The sequence below is a fragment of the Protobothrops mucrosquamatus genome, unplaced genomic scaffold (assembly GCF_001527695.2).
Source record: "Protobothrops mucrosquamatus isolate PMUCROS unplaced genomic scaffold, P.Mucros_1.0 scaffold113, whole genome shotgun sequence".
Classification (NCBI taxonomy): domain Eukaryota; kingdom Metazoa; phylum Chordata; class Lepidosauria; order Squamata; family Viperidae; genus Protobothrops; species Protobothrops mucrosquamatus.
Window position 1 is genome coordinate 1,182,748 of NW_015386485.1, and position 23,855 is coordinate 1,206,602.

A 23,855-nucleotide genomic window follows, 5' to 3' on the forward strand; every position below is an offset into this window, starting at 1 on the left:
TCAGTATCTGGAAATTATTAGTAATATGGGTTAGTCAGAATAAACCTCTTGTAGATTAAAATAATTGAAGCATTGTGATTGAGCTTTAAAATTCTTTGTGTAAGAAGATTTATAGTTGGTTTCTTGGCAAGACTTCTTTGCAAAATAATTGAGTCTTTGGTTTCTAAATGGAAGGTCTTGGAAAGCTGAAATGAGAAATTAGTAGAACATATAACAGATTGAGCTAATGGTTGTGTTCATATCTGTGGGTATGAAATATATATTCTTGAAAGGAACTTCATAGTATTGCAAATCAAAATATGCTCCAGATTCTAAATTATTGTATAATATATGCAATTAATATTTGTGATGAGAGAGACAAGAAGACATATAAAAACCATCTCATAACCCTATTCAGCTGGACTTTTCCCTCTGCATTTCCCAATGGGACCCCTACCACAAATAGTCTTGTGGGAAGACACTAGTATTTATTCTGTTTTTATTTACAACATGTAATTCATTTTGGAAAAACTAATAATCTCAAATGATCGTTATAAATAATTGTAATAAATATGGATTAATAAAAGAATAAAAATATTGTGTTTCATATTTTCCTTGGCAATTAAGCTGAAATTTCAAACCATGTATACAGTAGAATCCGAACCTAGAAAAGATCTACAATTAAGGGTAGCATCAGATCCTGAGCCTAGAGTGTCATTATCTCATATTTGTGTATCTCAGTGGAGCAGTACATGTTTTTAATTCACTTGCAGCAGATACAGGTTGAAAATCATAGAGAGATCATAGACAAGATGGTGTCAGTTCAGTAAAATCTGAAGCTAAAGTGATTCTTTATATTCCAAGCTAAAGATTGCTAGAATCTCATATTTAAATCTCAAAACATTTAAAAGTCACATACTATACATTCTCAGGAAATAGGAATACAGGAAAACAATGGTTGATTCAGACTTCTTATGTATTATTGAATATTCACACCAATGTCCAGCATATTACAACTCCTTCTCTCTCTCTCTCTCATCATTATATTAAAACTAATTAGATTACTCGTATCTATACCCTGAGTTCTACAGATTTCCCTTTTTGCAATTAAATAAATAACAATTCCATACATCTTTACTAATATATGACAATCTCAGTCTGATTACTGGCCAAAAGCTACCTCCTTTTTGTCAAACCACACATTGCCTTTTATGGATGGAACCAAAGTCTTTGTTTAGTTTACTGAAGATTTGCTACCTTTTATCTACAAAACTCATAACAAATTATTGGAACCTTATCTTAATATAGAGCTGCTTATATTCAGAGAAAGGAAAAAGATCTATCAAATTTGGAATCAATTTCATAATTTCAGCTGTAGGGGCTCCAACCCAAAATACAGTTTGTAGCACAAAGTTTAGAAATGTGTTTATTGAACACCAAATTAGATGAACTCAAACTGAATAGGCAACCTAAGACTTATGAGATCAAAATAAAAAATAACCTGCAGTGTGTGTTCCATGGAACAAACCCACTCTTTAAATTTCCATTTCCTCCTATTTGAAAGGAGCCAAAGTATACATCTGTAGTCCAGATACTTTCGCTTTTCATTTATAACCTAATTAAGCCCCCCCTACAAAAAAGGTTAATGGAATTGAAGGGGAAAACATTGACAATGACCTAGGAAATAAAGTCATGAGCAACATATGAACTTAATTTCCGGAGCTACAGATAGGGCTGATCTTTCATTTTCTTCTGCCTTGATTTTTTAAAATATTTTTTTTCAATACTCAGTTTTAAAGTGAGCTTTGGTCTCTGCTGAATTTTCCTTTCCCAACTCTGAAATATGGGCGCTTGTATTCAGGCTCCTCACTTCAGCACTAAGATATCCCATCGTTCATACAATGTTCATCAACAGTTGCCTGCACATTGCACAAGTGCCTGCAGTTGGCATATTGATAGGTCAGCCAATGGACCCTATGGGTCATGCTGTTGATTACCCACCCAAAATTATTTTTCTATTTTTTAAAAAAAAAAAAAAAATTCAAAAAGCAGCCAGTCTGTGAATTGTCAAAGGCTTTGTATGAGGCAGCTAACATTAGCTGGAATTTAGAAACCAATTGCCAATAACATTCCTTGTTCTGATGCACACCATCGAAGTAGAGTCAGCAGTGCAGAGCACACTTATGTGTGTGGCATAAGGTGAATTGTCCGCAACAGCCAGCCCTAAGGCAGCTTTGGCTTCTCTAGCCAACAGACCTACCTACCTGTCTGAATTCAGCTTTGCCTTGCCTGTTAATTAAAAGGCACAGAATCTATGAATTGAGTGGGGACTTAAATGGGTATGTAAAATGACAAAATGGATATGTATAATGATAAAATGCTGAGGGGTCCTGGGTAAATCCAAAGTTGCAGTGCAAAGTACTCCAGTGCCTTTCCTAACTTATTGAAAATGTGATATGTAAGAAGTACAATATGTATATTTTCCTCAAATCCGCAACATTTTTCTGCAGTTACTTCTTTTGTATGTGGTTGTATAAAGAAAAAACATACTGTACATAAACTGATTTCATGCAATCATAACTGACCCTTCACCAGACAAAGATAAGATACAATTATGCTTCATCTACTTGGACCTCAGCAGATCATCACAGAACCCTTTTATTTGGATGCTGAAATCTGCTAAAAAAAACAACAACAGATACAGGAAGTTGCAAAAGGCGTAGTGAGACCATCCATTTTCTTTGTTTGTTTGTTTGTTTGAACATTAATTGCTTTGGGGGTCATTTGGCTCATAAATATAGGAAAGAGTTCAAAGAAATATTCAAATAGATACAACATAATATTTTAACATTTTCTGGACATGAAATGTCTAATCCTTTTAATCTCAGCATCACTATTAGATAGCATCACTAACAATATTTAACATTGTCACTTTTATTTGGAAAAAATGACACCATTAATAAAGATGGAGGATCAAAATTTAACAATAAGCAATCACTCCTATTCTCAAGCATAGACTTGAAAAACACACACACACACACAAAATACATACACACATTTCAAAGCTAAGAAATCTCTAATCAAGAGAATATAAGGGTTCTGCTCTTTCACATACTCTTTTTACTTGGCCATTGTGTGAGAGAGGACTGTGCTCACATAGTATTTAGAAGCAAGATGCTTACTCCTTGGTTATAACATTGCAGTCTGGTCAAATAGCAATAGCACTTAGACTTACATACCACTACACAGTGCTTTACAGCCCTCTCTAAGTGGTTTACAGAGTCAGCATATTGCCCCCAACAATCTGGCTCCTCATTTACCAACCTCAGAAGGAAGGAAGGCTGAGTCAACCTTGAGCCGGTCAGGATCAAACTGCTGACAATCAGCAGAATTAGCTTGCAGTACTGCATTCTAACCACTGTGCCACCGTGGCTCCTATTTTTCAAAGAAAGGAATCACGAGAGTCTTCCCATACTGGAAGTTTCAGAGGATTAGATTAGCTGAGTTCCAATCATTATCATGTAATACTCCCAAATAGCAAAATGGAAAGATGATCAGGGAGCTTCATTTAGGCCATGAAATCCAAGTCAACATCCTACTGAGTGCAGTAATCCAAATTAAAGGATTCCTGAGATGTGATTACACTGTTTCCAACTGTTTTTGGCTTGCCAAAAAAGCTATGTAAATGCAGCAAGTTTTTAGAACTGTATAATATTGTAGATATATAAATGGGGGTCAGATTTTATCTGCCTTCCTCAATCTGATGATTTGCAAATAAATTCAGACTTTCATGATATATGCCAGCATTTAGAATTCTGGAAGTTAAAATCCCAACACATTTGGAGGCCAACAGTTTGAAGAATAATATTTTACATCCTTGACTGATAACAAAATATATTGTCACCCTGCTTTAACAATCACAGAAAAAAAACACCACTCTGAATGTCAAATGATTTCATGTTAATAGATTTAGAACAGATTAATATACATTTGCATCTGCACAAATAGTTCTCACTAAGATGAAAGAATCAAACTGCTGTCAAGCATATCACTCTTTTCCATTTTATATTTATTTGGAGTACCAATAATATGTAAACTTAAAAGGGGAACAAGGGGATCAGCATTGCAGAAGAAAGAAAATTGAATCAAAGTTTTGGCACAAATATAGTTGATCTCCAACTAATGTTTCCTCTAAAAGTGCCAGCATGAGTCATCTCTGCCCTGATATGTCAACAGCAACCTGCTCTTCTAAGTCATGTATCAACTTATTAAATGGACTGCAATTCTCCAACAATAACTTTAGAATTCAAATTATGTAACTCTGGCATAAAAAATAATGATGCCCTCCAGTTAAGTACAACTTCTGTTGACCACATAAGCCAGGCATGTCAAACTTGCAATGTCACGTGATGTCACGCGATGTATCGGAGCTTTTTCGCCATTGCTGGCAATGGGGTGAGCGCGGCTCCGGTATAATGAAACCGGCCCGCAGGCCAGTAGTTTGACACTCCTGACATAAGCAAATCAGTTAACTTGGTTTTTTGTGGTCCTTCAATCACATATTTGACCAATCCTGCTTAACTTCCTAGCCCAAGAAATTGCCAGCTTGAATCCAGGTAATCATAAGATACCCATTTACTTGAAGATTAACTGGTGAAGATATTCTGCCATTTCAGCTCTGTCTTTTGGGGCAGGTTTATCCATTTCCAAATGAAGTCCTCTTTTATTTTGTAAGAATGCATTTGGGGCTGCAAAGGGAGACACCAGCACTTTGCTGTTAAATTCATTGTAAATATTCTAAAAATAAAGTTAGAGGCAACAAGAAGCCTTATAGCATCAAGCTTGGTAGCAGCAAGGTATCTATTTTGTCTATCCAAATGCAGCTTACCATGATTTTTATATTTATTTTTTAAAAATCAGTACCTTTATTGCACAATACAAGTTGGTAAGTTTGTTCCAACAAGGTCACAGTCTAAAACACTGAGGAAACTAAACAAAAACAGGAGACACATTTGTTTAATCAGGAAGAGAAATGCGATTATTTTATTTACACATTTAAGTTTAATGATAGAAGAGCATCATGTTTTACAATATTGAAAGTTGATAGCAATGCAGCCAATAGTATAATTATTGCAAATGTCACACACCATGTTAAAATTATAAGCAATTTGTCACTGGGGGTTTTTTGGGGTGTGTGGGAGAAGGGTGTTAGCAGCATCTAAAGTATATATTTCTACAATTCCATAATATATTTACAGTGGTAAAAGTTAAAAATGGCAGTAGAGCTCTCACAGGCAGTGTTCGGAAGAAAAGGTATATCTGTAAGATATCGAGGTCGTCGACGTGTTTGTCCGTCTTCGTTGTACCCAGGTGAGGTACGGTTTTTTTACAAACAAGTAAAGAGAAACAGTACGTCGAAAGTTTCTCGTGGGAAGGGACATTTCCGTCCCTGTTCGTTTGTCACGAACCATTTCTTCGTCGGGTCTATTCTAGGTTATTCGCTTTCTGTCCTAAACTTAGAGCTACCAGATCTGGCACTGCAAATGTCAATCGCTAAATGGTATCAAAGCAATAACATTTCCTTTACTCCCTCCCGCCCCCATTCCAACACTTACTCTTTGATGCCATCTAGTAGTTGTCCTAATTTTTGTAGCCTAAATCTCATATTTACCTAAATCTGCAAACTGCTATTTCATACATACACTGGTGTCGTTTCAACCACATACAAAACCGAACAAAGTCAGAGCCCCCTTCTGCAATCTGGTACTTTCCAGATGATATGAATTAATTCAGTTATTTATCTCCCGCTTGAGGATGATATGGGTTGTAGTCTATGATATGTTAAAAGCACCAAGCAAAAATGAGATAGCTTCATTTTTTTTTTATTTCTATATCTTTAAGAATCTCGGAAAAGGTTATAAGTCATGATATATATAAATTAATACCGTAAGATTTAATATTTTTAAAAGCCTTAACCAAAAAGGATCATAATATAAAGTACAGATTTTCAGAAGGAATAGTAGAATGTGGTCAGGCCATGTAATAACTTTGCTGCAAGAGTGAAAAGGAAGATACTCAACTTATATATATATAAAAAAAACCAAGCAATATTGTGCAATATTAGGGGAAGGGTACTTGAAAACATGGACAAAAAAAGGGAGAAGGGGAGAGACAGAACAGAGAAAGCCCTCTCTCACATTCTTACATAGTGCACATATCCTAGGCACAATGCAGCATTTAGGAGAGTTTTCTTCCTCCTCCAGATACATATACTGGAACAGATGCTTCTCAGACATCAGGATCCTAAACCATTTAAGACCTTAAAAGTTATTATGAAAACTCTGAAACCTGATCTGTAGCATATAGGGTAGTTCCTTTAGGATGTTTGAAGCAGCTGCATTCTGTACCAGTTGCAGCTTCCAGCCAACTGCAAGGCACATTGGGCTATTGAAAGCCAGCCAGGAAAGGTTGCATCTGACAGCTGGGCACAGCTGGCCAAATGTACTTTGGGCCACCAAGATCTCTTGGACCTCACATGACAGAGGCAAAGGTATACATCTTTGAGACATTTACTGCAATATGTATGGAATCTTATAACAATATCTGTTCTAAATTCCATAGCTTATATTGTTCTTTTGGTACTGATGGGATCAGAACTCAAAGCCCCAAATTGAACTGGATTCAAGTGAGAATTAACCCACCCAGTTTCCAAGTTGGAGGCTAGGTGATACTCAAATTAGTATCCCCCACTCTCCTGTGCTCTATTAACTCCTGCACTCCAAGGATATTTCCATGGAGGTCTTGATGCCAATTCAAAAGCAGCTCTAGATTTCTTGTGATCCCATGTTAGCTGGGTTTAGTGTAAGACAATCTATTTCAGGTCTAGCTATGTTTTAGTGTGATGATGATGTAAATCATAACCTTCTTTTTCAACAGTAAAGTTTTGGAGAGGCTATGAGTATTTTTCTACTGAAAGGATTTCTTGCCTTATCTTTCCTCCTCCTTTCTGAGTTTCAGCCCTCTTAGCAAGTCCATGAAGGGGGAATGCTATTTTTAAATAAGAGGGTAAAATTGACAAGAGACCCTTTTGTTTCTCAGTCTTTTTTCCCCTGCCCCTTTGGATATGTTGGGAGGGATGGAGGTGGGAGAATTGATTTCGGTTATCCCAGTGCAATCAGGGTGATTCGCAGCATAGAAGTGCTGTTCCTGTTTTTGCAGCATAAAAATTCTGCAACTGTTTTAGAATGTACTAAGGACATTCCATGCTACCCTTCCATTTTAAAGTGATCTCTGATAGAGAAGGAATGGTGGGTTGATAGGCAGCTTCACACCATTATAAGGATCAGATTGATTTATATATTTTGCAAACAGGAAAATGCACAGAATACATATTTTAAAACATGAAAGAGCAAACAATAATGTATTTCATTTCCTTTTTCTGTGGCATGATGACAAGGATTGGGAGAGGGGCATTTCTTCAAGACCTGCAGTAGCTTTGATATGGAAAAATAGCAAGCATGTATTGTGATACCTGATTTGTCATTTATCTTCCTATTCTGCCTCCACCCATTCTATGTGTGGTTTTAGTTGGTCACTTGCTTCTACTAGTCATCCAAATAAAGTTTAACGAAACCTTCCTAACTCCTTACATGTTCTGATTCTAAACCAAAGAGAGTCTCCTTACTCGTAACACGTACCTTTACAGAATGTTGAGGGTAGAGGGTCCAAAACAAATTACATAAGGGAGGGGTCCCGTAAAGTGGGTCGTTTTACTGTCATAAACCGATTAAAGAAGTAATCCCTCACTGACTGCACTGTTTCGTTTTTCTGTTTTGGATCTTTATCAATTATAGGTGAAAATTGAGAACCAGCATGATTTCCAAGACATTGTAAGTGTGGTAGCCATGGCCAAAACATATGTCACAACAGAGACTTTTGTTGACTCCAAATACGACATCCGAATCCAGAAAATTGGCAACAATTACAAAGCTTACATGTGAGTTTTTTTACAGATATTGTGACTATGTTGAAGAAACTATGTTGAAGAGATTTGGTTTTAAATTGAAAACGAAGCAATGTTAGAGTTCTAAACACATATTACATTCTATATATTGCAACCTTCTCTTGTTTTAAAGACTAGCCAAGAAGAACAATGTATGTTAAATGAAAAGAGAAATAATAACTTTTATATAATGCATTCCCTTCTGGTGAAGCTTTAGGCAGCTGCCAAACATATTGTCTTAACAGGATTCTGAATCACAAGTTAAAGAATTTCATAAAGTTGCTTTGCCGTTCAGCAGCACATAGATTAAAAAAGACACGATGGAAGGTCTAGTAAAGGAAGGATTGGGCAATCAATAATGGATTGAGTGCTCTCCAGATGTGAGAGATGCAACTCCAGAGTTGCAGCCCCAATATACCTGGAGGGCAACAGGTTGCAGAAGGTTGCTAAAGATTAGAAAAAATGGCAACTGAAAACTATTGGGCTCAGTGCTGGACTAGATAAGTGTTAAATAGCAGCAGCCCGTTACTATGCATGAGGATAACAAATCCTTTTGTAATGGGTAGTGACTAATAGTTAAGACTAGGAATTCAAAAATAACAGGGAAAACAAAATTCAACCATATAAATGCACAACCCCTGGGATTTTACCACAACTAATCCATGTTATAATTCTATCATTCTTAGAACATACTCCCAAATGCTATTGTTTGTTCAATTGTTCTCAATATAATATTTTCCAAACTGTATTATGTTACAAAGAATATTTGTCAAACAGAATGTAAGATACTTAGTCATTGGTAGCAGATCAGAAAATTTTTGTACATTCATTTGACAAAAGAAAAAAAGAAAAGAAAAGAAAGAAAGAAAGAAAGAATCTATTCTTATATGATTTATCAATATCAACATAAATGGCTAAGTGATAGAAATGAATGTATTTCTTTGAAAAAATGCATGTTTTCTTTTATTAATATTTTTTAAAAACTAAATAAACAAAAAAGGAAAAATTGAAGCAAACATTCTATTAGTAGATGAACAGAGAGATTGCAAAATTGTGCAGTTGATGCTCAATATATTGTTAATGAAGGATTAACCATACAAAGCAAAATGTACTGGGTTGCTTTTAACAGCAAGGAAAAAGATTATAAATGTCTTTTTAAATATCTGAGTTGAATGTCAATATATCCACTATTTATTATTTAAAGATAAATCACCTAAGAGAAAAAAGAAAAAGGAAAAAAAAACTACTAAAAGCATTATTGAGTAAATATTTAGTTTCCAACTTCCCATTTGTATCCTGACTGATATTCAATATTTATACAATCCAAGTTTTCATGTATTTCTAACTTCAGTTCTTTAATTATTTCTTTTCCCCTTAAAATGTACTCCAATGTTTATATTTGCCTTGCTATGTAATATATAATATGCATGGAAACTATTTTACTTGAATTTAGTCAAACTTCAATTGTGAATATATACTGCTAATTTTACCATTGTTGACTATACTCCAAGCTTAACTTCTCATTCTGATATCATCAGTAAGATATCTCTTTGCCAATGTTGTGTTAAACCTCTCCTTGCAGCCATCAGCATGCCTCTTAGTAAACTGTGATTTGTGTGTGTGATATGAAATGTATATAGACAATACGTAATGATCTAAATTCCTGTTTAAGTGATGCCATCTTTTCTGAGAGCAGAAGAGATGCTAAATACAAAAGCTAAGACTGCACAAGTAGGAGACATCAGCCAAGTTTGAAATGTAGATTCAGCTCTTGGTCTGAAATGATTTTATAAAACTCCAGAAAGATTAGCACTTCCTTAGCTTGTCAATATACAATATACAATGTCAGTATACAATTTCCTGGACTGAATAGTCATGTATTTGAAGAAACTTCTCTATATATCTTGCTTAGCCTTTGCTGCAGGAATCAAACCACATTGTGTTGGTCTTAAGCAAGCATCATTCAAAATGTAATTAAATGTATCTTATAGCTAGTTCTTTTCTAGCGTATAGAAAAATATTTGTAGCACTGTAACAAGTGAAATGTTCAAAGCTTGTATCGTGACTGATACTGAAGTTAAAATTCTGAATATTAGTTTCAAAATGTTCTACTTTTCAGCAGTAAGCTATGTTCTCATACCCTTCTGATGATGCACATCAAGAGCGTGTGAAACCTGACATTTATAATATCTGATCATGCAGCTGGGCAACATTATGGATGCTACACTCTAAATGTAATTTCAGAAGACCAAGTCTGCCAGCAGCACTACCAGCAGGCACAGGCATTAATAACCAGTAACAAGAAAAAAGACTTGACTCCTTTAATACCACTTGAGGAATCAGTGGGAGAAAGCCAGTGGGTGGTTTTTAGTGCCATTCAATCTCCATCAGCAGAGATAGCTGTATTTCTACCACAATAGGAAGTAGACCTCAATGAAAGCCACTGGTTTAGCTTTTTATCCTATCATCTCCCTTTTTTTAAGACCAATTCTAAAGCTCACTGATGTCTGTGGGAAGCTTTTGCTTGGCTTTTCTGGCATGGGGTTTCATGAGCAGTTTAAATTCTACACTACAGTGGGCAAGGTTAATTATTCCACAGCCTTTTCACAGACGTTTCTACTGTACAATGCCTGGCATACCCTGCAAAAGAGTTCATAAGGCTGATATAAGAAAACCCAACAAGGATTTGGATAAAGATATAACTACGTGGGAGGTTGCCAGCATTTAGAGGGCCATTTTCAGCTTATGGACGGTGTTACACATTGACCGAATCATCAGCAACAGTTAAAAGCTTCGAAGACAGCAGGGCTCTGAAAGGATTTTGTGCCAACTCAGTCTGTCCTGCTTCCCTCATTTCTTCCCTCCTTTGTTCAGTTTGGATAGGAATTACAATGTTTGGGAGCATTGATTGTTCTCGTATGCCTTGTTTGTTTTTCCCAGGAGGACATCAATCTCTGGAAACTGGAAAGCAAACACAGGTTCTGCCATGTTGGAACAGATCGCCATGACTGAGAGGTATTAAATAGAAAGAGCTACTATTACTAACATGCAATCTTTCGGGTAAATCTGATAGACTTAAAACTGTATTAAGTATTTATCTCCAACAACCAGCAGTAGTGCAGAAACTCAATTTGCATTCTTGAAAATTAAAACATGGCACCTGCTGCTTTCTGCTTCTCCTCCTTCTCATTTAACTCCTCAACTCTAGTGTTGCTTTCTTTCTGTGGAGCGAGAGAGCACAGTGGGGTGATATATCCTATTCATCCTAGATTGTCATGCCAAGAAGGCAGAGTGAGAAGCAGGCTGAAAGAAGAATATGCCTAAGCTTTTTCATTTCCAGTCAAGGCAGGTTTCCTATACCAACATTTTCTGCACAGAACTATTCAGCCTACAATCAGATTGTTATGAGTTTACTACATTGCAGTTGTGTATTTTATTACACATGATGGCAAAGTTACAGAGCACCTATTTGCACACAGAAGGTCCTAGGCTAAACTTGACTATCTTGAAATAGATTTAGAAGACTTCTCGGTGTATACTTGCCTAACAGCGTATATAATATTGAACTCAATATGCCAACATAAGGCAATGCCTTCTGTACACATTCAAATGCAGCTCTTAAAATGTGATATATAGTTATAATTAACTTGAAGAGTGTAATCGTTTTTGTAATATACTGTATTCATATTATACTTTTAAGTACTCCTTTATTAAATATGTGAAACTCACAGGGCTCAGTTAAATCTTGGTAACCCATATATTATAATAATGTATGAATGCAAAACAGAGGCACAAGTGATTGATCAGCCTTCTATTGACCCCTTATGATGCAATGTTAGTAATAGCTCTGTAGCTGAATGTGTAAGTAAATCCTACAAAGAATACTGGCATAAATCAATTTGAATGTTTTGCTTCCTACAGATTCTAGGCAGGACTAATGCTAGCCAGAATGAACTCAGTTAGCATTGTCTTGTTCCCCACCTCCTCCAAATTTTGTGGTGGAATAAATTATGGAACAATTTGGACATCTCTTTTGCTTTTTAAAAACTATTTCAACAGACTCCTATTCAGCACTGCTTGGATGGCCACATGACCATGCAAGTTTCTTTTAGGTTGCATTGAAGTATTCAGGATGGGCTTATTATGTCTAATTACTATTGCATTCGAATCTTGTTTGAGACTGTTGAACTATTTCCTATCTACACTTACCCTAGAAAGTTTTATACTTTCTTTCCAGCATCTTCTTGTTCATTCTTTCATGAGGAGCCACTTTGTTCCCTTGCTTCAGCCCTAGATTTCCATGACGTTCCTTGTGAATTAGCATGGGCAACCTGTTTGATTCATGGGGTTAATCTGCAATGTCAACAGCACATTCCTAGTACCCTTCTCCTCACACAAACCCAGTGTGGGAAAGAATTAGCTCACCAATGATAATTTATTCTAATTTTAGAGTTTCTCTTCAAAAAAGGTATTCAGATTTTCATCTTTGTCCCCATTGTTTCTGCCTTTTCCAAATGCTTTGTCACCTCACTCTAGAAGTGCAGTGTTGACTACAATAGCAACACTGTTAGGATGATGTAATCAGAAATAAGTATGAGCCATTTCTCCATTAGACACAGATATGAGGGCCCTCCCAAGGTATTTCAGAAGAGAAACATGGTCTGCAGTATCTCAAGCCCTTTCAGACTTCTGAAAAGCCCTCAGAATGAGGGGAGGGGGAAACTACATCCAAAGTTTTCATAACTTGTATCTAGAGTTAATATAACTAATTTTTCTCCCACTGTAATGGGTGAAAGAAAGGAAAGTTTAAGGAAAATAAAAGTACAAGAAATATTTCTCCTATCTGTTGTTCGGTCAGCATGAGTATGCAGCTTTGGATAAAGAGGTTCATTTGCCATCAGATTCTTTGCATTTCTTGAATCAAATAACTCTTTGCTCCCTTTTAACGATTCACAAGGTAAGCTATCTAAGTTGACTATTTCATCAGGCTTAATAGGTGGGGCTGACCCTAATAGGACTTTTTATTACTTTAATTGACTATAAGCTACAGACAGAGTATTTAGCAAGTACTGCTTCTTTATGCAGAAATATGGAAAACTCCAACTCTACTTTTTACTCATGCCAGCTGAGGAGGCCTGATATGGTCCCTATCAGCCCAAGTATTCCAGGGTTCAGGAGAAGAGCCTTCTCTGCCATTGCACCTGCCCTTTGGAACATTTTGCCCCCCCCCCCAATGAGGTCAGCTCCAACCCTCCTGACCTTTCATAAGAGCCTTAAAGACCTGACTCTGCCAGTTAGCTTGGGGCTCCCATAGAGAAGCATCATAGTGGAGATGGTTGATCAGTTAACAACAGATCCCAGTTCCCCTCCATTCCATCTTTTAATTGGGCTGCAATATTTCAATCTTCATAGTATTTTATTTATGTTTAGCTTTAGCTTTGTATAGTTTTTATCTTTTAAGATTGTAAGCCACTCTGAGTTACCCTGAAGTAAGACAGGCAGTCAATAAGTTTTACAAATAAATAAATAATAAAAATACCCAAGGCTACAAATCTTATCCTGGTTTACATCTGTTTGGCTTAGATTCAAGAAAGCTACAGACTATACAGATCTTTTTAAACCCTTATAAAAGATAAATATAAGGAGATAATACAGAAAGGAATTGGAAAGTATGAAATACAGAATAACATTTTTGTTTTATAGGTCTTCCATGTACTAGATATTTTGTCATGGTTAAAGAAAGCTTATATGCAGCTTTCGAAAGCAATACATTGTTCGTATCACTTCTATAAGTGACTGACAGCTTAGGTATAAAAGTCAAAAGCAATGTAACAAACTGCAATAAAATGTAAAATAAAGAAACCAAAGGAATAAAAACAGTTGCCAGTAGCATAGTAATTAAATTGCACTGAAATCAAGTGAAATGGAGATCATCTTTGACCTTGCTTTGACAGACATGTCCATGTGCTTTTCTTGGAAACGATACAGAAGTAGTTTTTCAGTGTATTCTGGATTTTTTTCATTATTATTTTTTTACTTACTTGCTTGCTTACAATTGGGGAATTGTGGACTCTCATCCAATTCTAATTAAGTCTAATTAGAATTAGAATTAATTAGCATTAATTAAGCTAAGGTTGCCTAGGTGCTATCATCCAGCAGAGCAAAAGCATTTTACCTATGGTTACAAACAACAAAGAAGATTTAGGGGGCTAAGAAGAGAGAGTTCCACAACCAATGACACCCAAGTGCTACCGCTGCTCTTTTAATCACTGTCATCTAGTTGTCCAATGGGCAACAAGGAATTAAAGCCATTTGCCTCTATGATCCTTTTCACTTTGGGCAGTGATTGACATAAGGAGAACAAGAAACCATGGGTGGAGATGAGGGATTATTCTCATTGAAGGCACGTCAAAACATGGGGCCACTTTAAACTTTATGTCCATTAAAGAATATAATAGTCAAGAAGATTCCTGTGGTGAGGGATCATCTTCAGATATCTGCAGCCCTGATCCTTGCTACAATTGTCTACAAAAGAAAGGAAAGTCCCCTTTGTCATATGGTCTGGATACACCAGGAATTACATTCGCTGTTCTTTATCCAGCCTGGGTTTGTAATCTTCTCTGCAAATGTTTGGAATTTTTGGAATTTGCTGAATGTTCAAGAGAATAAAAACATGCAATTAAAAATTCCTTTTGCTTGTTTCATTTAGACAACTGTTGTGAGACCCTTCATGTTCTTCTAGAGATTTTTCTTATTTCTTATCTTCTAAAGCAGAAATGGTACTTGCTCTTTCTCTGCCTACCATGCCTCTATATTTTTGAGATTCTGTTTTAAAAGGATTATATAGGGAAAGAGCTGCATGGGCTAGTCATACTATTGCTTTTTCTGAAAAACAAAACAAGGAGAATAGGCATTACTGGGAACTTTTTTTCTTTTTTAGAGAAAACAGTTAATTGAACATTTTGTATTGCTTGATATAGTAGTAAGAATTAACATATCAATTAAGACACAAAATAGTACAGTATTTAGTCAAAATACTCAGTACTGAACTAAGGACAGAAGTCATTGTTTTTACAGCTTTCCCAAGAAATATAATACTCTTCCTTTTCTCGCCAAATTGATGAGGACATGGTTATTCTATTTGATTGTGTGTTATCAAGTTGGTGTCAACTTTTAATCACCACATACATAAATTATCTCCAGAGTGATCTCTTCTCAACCTGGTTCTTCAAGTCTCCCAATAGTTCACCTAACACCACAGCAATTGAGTCTATCCATCTTTTCGTCTTTTTGTCTTTCCTTCCATTGTCTCTTTATAAACTTTATAAACTTCTCAATAGAGCTAGCTCTTTGCATAATGGGTCCAAAGTATGTTAATTTGAGCCTGGACATTTGTGTGAGAATTTTTTGTTAAGATCCCTTTTTTTTTCTTGGCTATTCATTTTATTCTCCAGTTTTGATGTTGAATTTTCTCTAACATCAAAATTAAAAAAATGTTAATATTCTTTCTATCTTGCATTTTCAACATCCAATTTTTTATTTCTATTGAGTGTCACAGGAAAAACCATTACAAAGATTTGATCTTTGCAGGTACAGATTCATAGGGCATTTAATAGCTTTTGTAACACCTTCAATTCTATTCTACCAAATGATAACCTGGGGTGTATTTATTGCCTGCTTGTTCCTTTATGGTTGACAGTTGAATGTAAAAGGCAGAAGCTATAAAATATATTCATATTTTCTTTGTCAATATGGATTTCATCAGAAATATTTTAATTTGAGAAAACATCTGTATTATTAGCATAAAACCACTGTAAAACAAAGCTATCCATTTTGTGGAAAGAATATTGCTATCCCTGAATAAGAAGCTTGTTTGATTTTTTTTTAAATCACAGTTTAAACAAATAATAATACCATCTGGTTTTGGCAGATACCGACTTTGGGCAGATTCTGTTGCAGAGATGTTTGGCGGCCTTGATATCTGTGCAGTCAAAGCGGTTCACAGCAAGGATGGGAAAGATTATATCATTGAGGTGAGGAGTTGAATGAATAGAATGTAAGTACCATTTAAATAAAGAGATTCAGCATGGCAATCCATCACTTGCCTCTGGCTCCTACCCTGGCCACTGAGCAGTTCAAAAGCATTATTGCAAGTAGATAAATGGGTACCACTCCAGTGGGAAAGGCTAGCTGCATGAAGACAGTGGGGGCCTGCGCTGGAGCTGCCCGGATGCTAGATGAGATCAATGGAAGAGGCCCCAGAAGAAGTCACCAACCTGAACACTACTAGTCAGCTGGTAACCTCTATGGTTCATTATAGATAAGCACACAAGCACAAAACTGAACAAACTAGCAATTAGGCTGTCCAGATACTCTGTAACATAGCATTGTAAAACTCCTTGACAAATGTATGCCATACAAAATTAATAAAAAAGCATGGCAACCCATTCAGACACACATGCAGCTATTTCAGCACTTTGCCTACATATCTTTTTCACCTATTCCATCTTAGAACTGATTCATTTAATTGATTTAATAAAAGACAGAGCACTAGGCTTTAGAATATTTGGATATTAGCTATCTCAGATTTGCACATCGTGATCAAAAAATTAAGAAAGCACCTTTCCATTCCAGTCTTCCAGCCATTTTCAAGCACCTTCTGTACCTTTAAATTACAAGGAATAGGGTTTTTCCTTCTAGGATACACCCTGAAACAAGGTAAATGTTATGAATGGAAATAATAAAGGGCAGGGGAACAAAACCCCATATTAACTCGGAAAAAAAAATAAACCGAGCAGTTCAATAACAATGTTCAGGATGCTAATTCCACTCAACTGCCTTTTCCACTTGCTTCATTGGTGTAGACAGTAAGTACATGATCTAAAGGAGAGAGAGAAAGAGGCAGAACAAAGTTGAATGCCCTGTAATAGAGAGGGCTCCTGTCTCTCTTCACCACCCAGCTTTTATAGACTGCACCACAATGGGATGTGCAGACTGAACTTTGTGCTGTTTTTATTAGACTTGGGAAGCTAGCCAACTCAGAGGAAGGAAAGAGTAGATTATGCACATCAAAGCAGTGATATAAGAAAAGAAAAAGTTTAAGTCAGAGAGAAATGGAACAATGCTAATCAAAGGCTAAAGATAAAAAAACCGATGACCTTGTTGGTGACCATCAAACCAGAAAAAGGGTTTATCCTGCTCCTGTGTCTTTTAATAATTAAACAAAAATTAGCAGGTGAAACTATTCAGTGCATAGTGCTTTCCAGATGTTTTGCTATAATTCCCACAATCTTTCACCTTTGCTCAGGATAATTGAAACTGATAGTTGAACTCTACAACTTGGAGGGCACCGCTGATCCCACTGGATTAGCTTTCTTCAGTTGCTGGTTTTAATATTTCTTCAGGAGATTCTAATATGTATTGCTGCAGTTCTTCTCGGTTGCCAACCCCCAAAATGAAGTCTTGAATCAGAGCTGCAGCTTTTTTGAGATTTCAGCTTAAAACAAAATAAGGAAATTCCCTGAGGAGCTTGTGGGTGGCATGAATAATAAAGCCTTCTGTCCCTCTTTATCAGGGACACTCTGGGTCTAAAAAAAATTGAAGTTTTTTTAAGTAAAGCTTGCCAGGCTGAGAAAAAGTTATTTGTCGGAGTGGAGAGGGTCATACCATGGAGAAGGATGGATATTTGAAAATCATCAAAGCTGAAATGCAAGATCTGCTCAAGGGGAGGGGGAAGAAGATAATCAGGGCAACTGGAGAGAAAAATGAGCAAGTGTCCTTGGCTACCATATGAGGATGCTGGAATGGAGACTCAGTGTCTGCCCTGCTGTAAACTCCACCAACGCAGGGAGGCGAATAAAGCCGGCCTACTGCAACATTCAGGGCCACTGACATATCCAAATAGCTGCATGTGGGAGAGCATTCCCACCCACTGAGCCTTTGGAAACTGATGAGAACCACATGAGCCCTCCAGGACCAGCACATTCTTCTGCTGCATAAATGTTCTGCAGGAATCAGTGACAGGTCAAAGGTTATGTGACACAAGTGTGCTGCCAGGAAGGGGAAAAAAATCTCTGCTTTTGCTATTTCTTCTCTTCCTGTAAATCAAGAACTGTTGTGTTGGTCACTTTTAATAGTTAACATAAAATTGTACTCATCAGAACCTTCATATGGAGGTGGAATAGAGGTGGCTTCAGGCCAAAATCAAATGACATTTCTTCTGATTATCCCAAGTTATACTTTAGAAATCCTAGGAGTATTATTGATACAAAGCATTTAAAAGCACAATCTAGGAAAGTTGAAAGCGGCAGAGGATATTAGCAGATTAGGCTTTTACAGTATTGTACAATTGCTTTGCTTCCTTCTAAAATTTTACAAGAGATCTAAACAATTTTCTGCATTTCTAATTCTCCCATCTTTTGCCATAGCTGTTTACCAGAAAAGATATTGATTAAGAAGGAAAAGGTAGAATAGGTGTATGATTTTTTTAATTGCTAGACATAGGAATCCTCTGTCTGAAAAACATCTCATTTCTGGTCCTACCTTCAAGCATGATACAACTTGTCTATTTATCATCATCATTGCAGCCACTGAAGATAACTCCCTCCCAAATCATTAACTGTGGTTATTCCTTCCCCCATCTCTAAGGAGAGAACATATATTTAAAAAATGAAGCGAAAGCAAAGTAAGAAGGGCTGTCCTTTAAAAGTTGATCAATATTTCTGTTAGTAGTGATTTAATTTGTGATATACTGAAATCTTCCCAGTAAAAAAGAAAACTGAAAACTAAGAAAAGTTAAATCACTCATTCTTTTCCCAGTTGAATTATCCCAGGCGTTAATATAAAGCATTATTTTTATTTCTCCATCTAGACCATATAAGCATGCAGATCTATTCCCATGCATAATTTTCCACCTAGACTGTCCCTGCTCCTGAATTGTGCGCATATAGATATGTTTCATGATCCTACCTTGTTATTTTCTGAGGCCTAGGCCTCAGGTAAAGCCAAATACAATAACTATCTACTCCTAAAAGGTACTAACCGTTGGAAAGACTAGTGCCTAGCCAACCACAGAAGCAGATAGTAAGGAAATTTATGTTTGGAAGAAAACCCAAATCTGGATCATGGTCACTGGATGGGCCAAATCAATAGCAATAGCACTTAAACTCATATATCACTTCATAGTGTTTTGCAGCCCTCTCTAAGAGGTTTACAGAGGCAGCATATTGCCCCCAACAATCTGGGTCCTCATTTTACCAACCTTGGAAGGATGGAAGGCTGAGTCAACCTTAAGCCAGTCAGGATCAAACTGCTGGAAGTTGGCAGAATTAGCCTGCAATACTGTAGTCTAACCAGCACACCACTCAAGGACTCTTTTAGTAATGGGGATTGGGATAGCTGGGAAATAATTGCTTTTAACTCCGCCCATTTATCTTTACTGAAAGGAGAATTGCAGCAAAGCCTATAGAGTTAATTCTCCTATTGACATGCTTCCAGTATCTGGATTTCCTATCATCTATCTATCTATCTATCTATCTATCTATCTATCTATCTATCTATCTATCATCTATCTATCTATCTATCTATCTATCTATCTATATCTATATCTATATCTATATCTATACAGGTATATATATATATAGTCACAATGTATTATGTTTAATAAAAGGGAATTTCAACAAACCCTTTAGGATGACTGCAGAATTGCAGCAAATGCTATAGAATGAAACCTTATAGAATGAATATTCCTACTGACATGCTTCCAAAAACAGCTGAAGTATTTTTAATAATCTTTTAAGTCAGAAGATCAATCAAATCAATAAAACAAATCTTTTTGAAATATGCATTCATTTGGGTTGTTGGCTTGATCTCCGAGCTTGGCGATTTGGCTGCAAACATTTTATCTCCATTCAGGAGGGGGGGGGACATCTTCAGTGCGCTTTGAATTGTGCTCATCTGTCAGAGCACTGGCCTTTTAAATACCTTTTCGTGTGTGTGTGTGTGTGTGTGTGTGTGTGTGTGTGTGTGTGTGTGTGTGTGTGATGTAAATTGGTGTGGGTGTTATTTGTCTGGATGCTTTCATCCCGTTCTCAAATTGTGCATAAAATTTGAGTTGGCATGTTATTTTTAAAACACTCATGTATGGATATTTATTTCCTATTACTTATATACTGCCACAGTCGTGCACCTCTAGGTGGCTCACAATCCTAAAAGCCAAAGTAGCCATATGAGAATGCTCATTAAAAATAATGTACTATTAGGATAGCATGCTGTCAGACAAATAGCAGGCAAAGGGCAATGTCCAAAGGCTGTTCGTTTATGTGATATATGGAAATTTCTGAAACAGCCATGTTTTAACATCTTTCTGAAGATGAGTTAAATCCACTGAGATCTCCTTAGCAGATGACCAGGTTGAGAAAATGTTCAACTTCCACTTCTAGATTAGCTGCTGACCCAGTAGCAGATGAAGAGACCTTTTTTTAAATCAGTTGTCAGTCCCTCAACTTCAAAATGGAGATAATCCAAATTTCCTGACTCATGGAAACAGAAATGTTTAGCCTACACAGTTCATGGAATTGAGGAAATAGAAAAGGGGCATTCCATGTAGATTCCTTTTTTTGACCATGTCCCTCCTTTCTCTGAGATACTTTTATCAGGAAAAAACAAGTCTAATGGAGACAGCCACAAACCTTGTACAGGGTAAAGGCCAGAACTACATAGCTGGGTCAACCTGTTTTTTTTCTAAGCTGCCACATGAATGTCTTGTTCCCAGAAACAAAGAAAATCAGTTTTGCACTGAGTTTAATCTGTTTATCTCAGCATTAGAAGGTCACTTTGTGTCAACTCTTAGACTTTAAATTAATTTTAAATGTGCTTCTTGTTTAAGGCAGAAAGCTTTATTTTCCAATATACTTTAATAATGTGATAACACTTGTGATTTTTAAGCTTCTGTTGCTCCTTCTACTTGGTTTAATTTTATTTTACTTCCTATTCCTTTGCTGTATTTTCTTTTTACTGTTGAATTTGAACTGTAATTGTTTTTGAGGGTTTTTTTTTAATGGAAAGCAATATACAACTATCAGCTAGTTTGTAGCAGTTAAGGCATCAGGCTAGAAACTAGGAGAGTCCTATTCCTGCCTTGGGCACAAAGCCAGTCAGATGACGTGGAGCCAGCCAGTCTCTCTCAGCCCTAGGAAGAAGGCAAGGTAAACCACTTTCAAAAAACCTTGTTAAGAAAATGCATGGAATAGTCCCAGCAGTTATCAGGAGTCAACAATGACTTGATGATATAAATAAAAATGAATTATTATTTCAGATAGGCATCTCAAGGTCACAGCAATCCTCACCTGGGTCCGCTAGAAGAAAGTTTTCTAGAAATTGTGAACTAATTTCCCCAATTGTGATTTTATAGGATCTTTTGTACTAAGATGACTGATACATAAAAATAACAGTTTAACCAGTTTTCTGCACCTTTGGTTACTTACTACTTTAGAATTGGAAACAAGATACCCAGGGGTGGAGAAGGTGGCATATGACAAAATGTGGGTTACAATGTTGGGACACAAACTACACGATATACATATTTATGTGCCACATTGGGATACAAGTAGAAAGGGAAGAATTTGTGTTGCAGTGACACATTTCATCATTTTCACATTATTGCAGACCCTCACGATTGGCAGGGTTACTTTCCAAGTCATGAATTTGTGTCCTTTCCTTTCACCATTTTGGTACATCCTTGGTCACAATGTTAAACATCAGGAGGAGGTGAACACAATTTTTCTAATTTTGAAAACTTTTGCAACTTCTAAGCCTATTGATGTTTTCTTTTTCATGGAAGATCTTCTGACTACATATGGAGTCAAAGAGAGAGTAAGTTGACTATTATCACTCTGATGGAGAACATCCCAATTGCTATTTTATTGAATAGAACTACAAAGACTTGGGAGATATAAGGGCACCATCTTGTGGTCAGAAATAAGCATATAGATATAATTTCAGAGAAAATATTTTTCACATGAAATCTAAAACTATTAGATAAAAATGTAACTAAAGAGGGAAGAAACATGCACTTGGTTAATGTGTATTGGTTTGTGAAGAGTGGCATTCTTGCTCATCTTATATGGTAATTTTATTTTTCCACCCTGCAAATTTGCACAGCATTAAAAACTTGGCTTAGCTGTCAAATCTGGGCACTGGCAGCATGGGTGAGCCTGTTTCTTGGTTATATTGATTGTGCAATGTTGTGGTTCTGAGCTATTTATGCTACTTTATGCAGTGTTATATTTTTAATTATTGGTTGTGCTTTTATTATTTTTATTTTGTCATCTGCCCAGAGTAATTTATATTAAATTAAATTTATATTAAATGTAATAAATGAAAGTATCTTGGCCGGCTTTTCACCTTATGTTATGTCAAAATGTGGTGCTGGTTTAAAAAAAAATGCACAAACTGCACAAATCCATCCCATTACAGTTTACTGAGCAAACTATCATTAGGCAAACCATGGCTTAGCATATTACATATAATGGAGCAACGAATAGGGAAGATTTTCAGCCAAGACTGAAACTGTTAAATTGCTCAAGGAAAACCTAAAATTTTCTTTCAGCATTTTATACATTAGTTAAATCAGTTGCAATCTCATTCTTGTGAAATCTGGAGAGATTTTATGCTTTCCTGTGTTTGGAAAAGTTGATTATGCTCTAACTTAAAAGAAACATGAGTGATGTCATTGAAACAGTGTCACATTTAAAAAAGTTTCTGAATTGTATGGGAAACCAGATACACAAGAGAGCAAGAAGCAAAGCCACCATGTTCTTGAACATGTGAGCTTTTCTACTGTACTAGCAAACATAACCAAATTGAAAAGAATGTTTTCCTTGTTTCAACAGGTGATGGACAGCTCAATGCCTCTGATAGGAGAGCATGTGGAGGAAGATAGGCAACTTATAGCTGATATGGTGGTCTCCAGAATGACACAGACTTTAATGACTGTGGGAACTTCTCCTTCACCTCTGAGGCCTTGGGTAAGGGCAGGAGGCATCTTTCAGAAAAATCAATTTAACCAAGTGTCTGATTTTCAGATGACATCCAAATACATAAACCTTTTCAATACTTTAATTAAAAAAATTACTCTGAATAAAATACTGTGCTCTTTTTTCTAAAAAATCCCCAGACAAGATATGTAATTCTTTACTTTTTATATAACACAGTAGCTGAGGCTGCAATCTGAAGCGTAAAGCTGGACAGAGGGGAAAAGGACTTGAAAATTCCTTAAAGTTGTTTTTACAACAGCATAGACAACTGTATAGCTACATTCACTGCTATTCATTAAACAAGTGCAGAACACTGTAGATTTGCTTGTGTAATTTTCCTTTCTCTCTATCAAGGTTTATCTTTAAAAATTCAAAGTTTATCTTTAAAGAGTCAGGTAGAAATACTGCAAATAGCTGGAAATATTTATTTCATCATCCAAATAGTTGATACAAGGCATACTTATTAACTTATTGGACAGGTAGCCAAAATCAAATGGAAGATGTGCAAATATCTGTATGAAATCCATACCTTAGTATTGTTAATTCTGGAGACAGCAGTCATATTAGCCATCTCTTCCAAATATTGTAAGCTGTCAAAGTCCACTGAGCCAATAAGCTTCTGAATTAAGGCTAGAAAAATGTATTTAAAAGCTACTGAATGTTGAATAGCAAATGTTCTTGACTTGGAAACACATTAATCGATGTAAGGTTTTTTTTTTATTGTTGCATAGTGTTCAATCGCAAGTCAGACATAAGTGTCCTTATTTTAGAAACATACTCATTCACAGTATCAATTGTTCTCCAACTAACCAGGAGGTCTAAGAGTGCCATGCAACCCT

At 36.2% G+C, this 23,855-nt stretch overlaps 1 protein-coding gene across 2 annotated transcripts in view; it reads left to right on the forward strand.

Annotated features, from left to right (window-relative positions):
- Positions 1–23,855, forward strand: part of SYN3 (synapsin III) — a 175,308-nt gene that overhangs the window by 145,635 nt on the left and 5,818 nt on the right. For both annotated transcript variants that reach the window (XM_015812829.1, XM_015812828.1), the window contains 4 exons: positions 7,833–7,975; positions 10,922–10,996; positions 15,912–16,014; positions 22,873–23,007. In XM_015812829.1, coding sequence (XP_015668315.1) covers positions 7,833–7,975; positions 10,922–10,996; positions 15,912–16,014; positions 22,873–23,007 — 456 coding nt within the window. The remainder of the gene's footprint in view (positions 1–7,832; positions 7,976–10,921; positions 10,997–15,911; positions 16,015–22,872; positions 23,008–23,855) is intronic.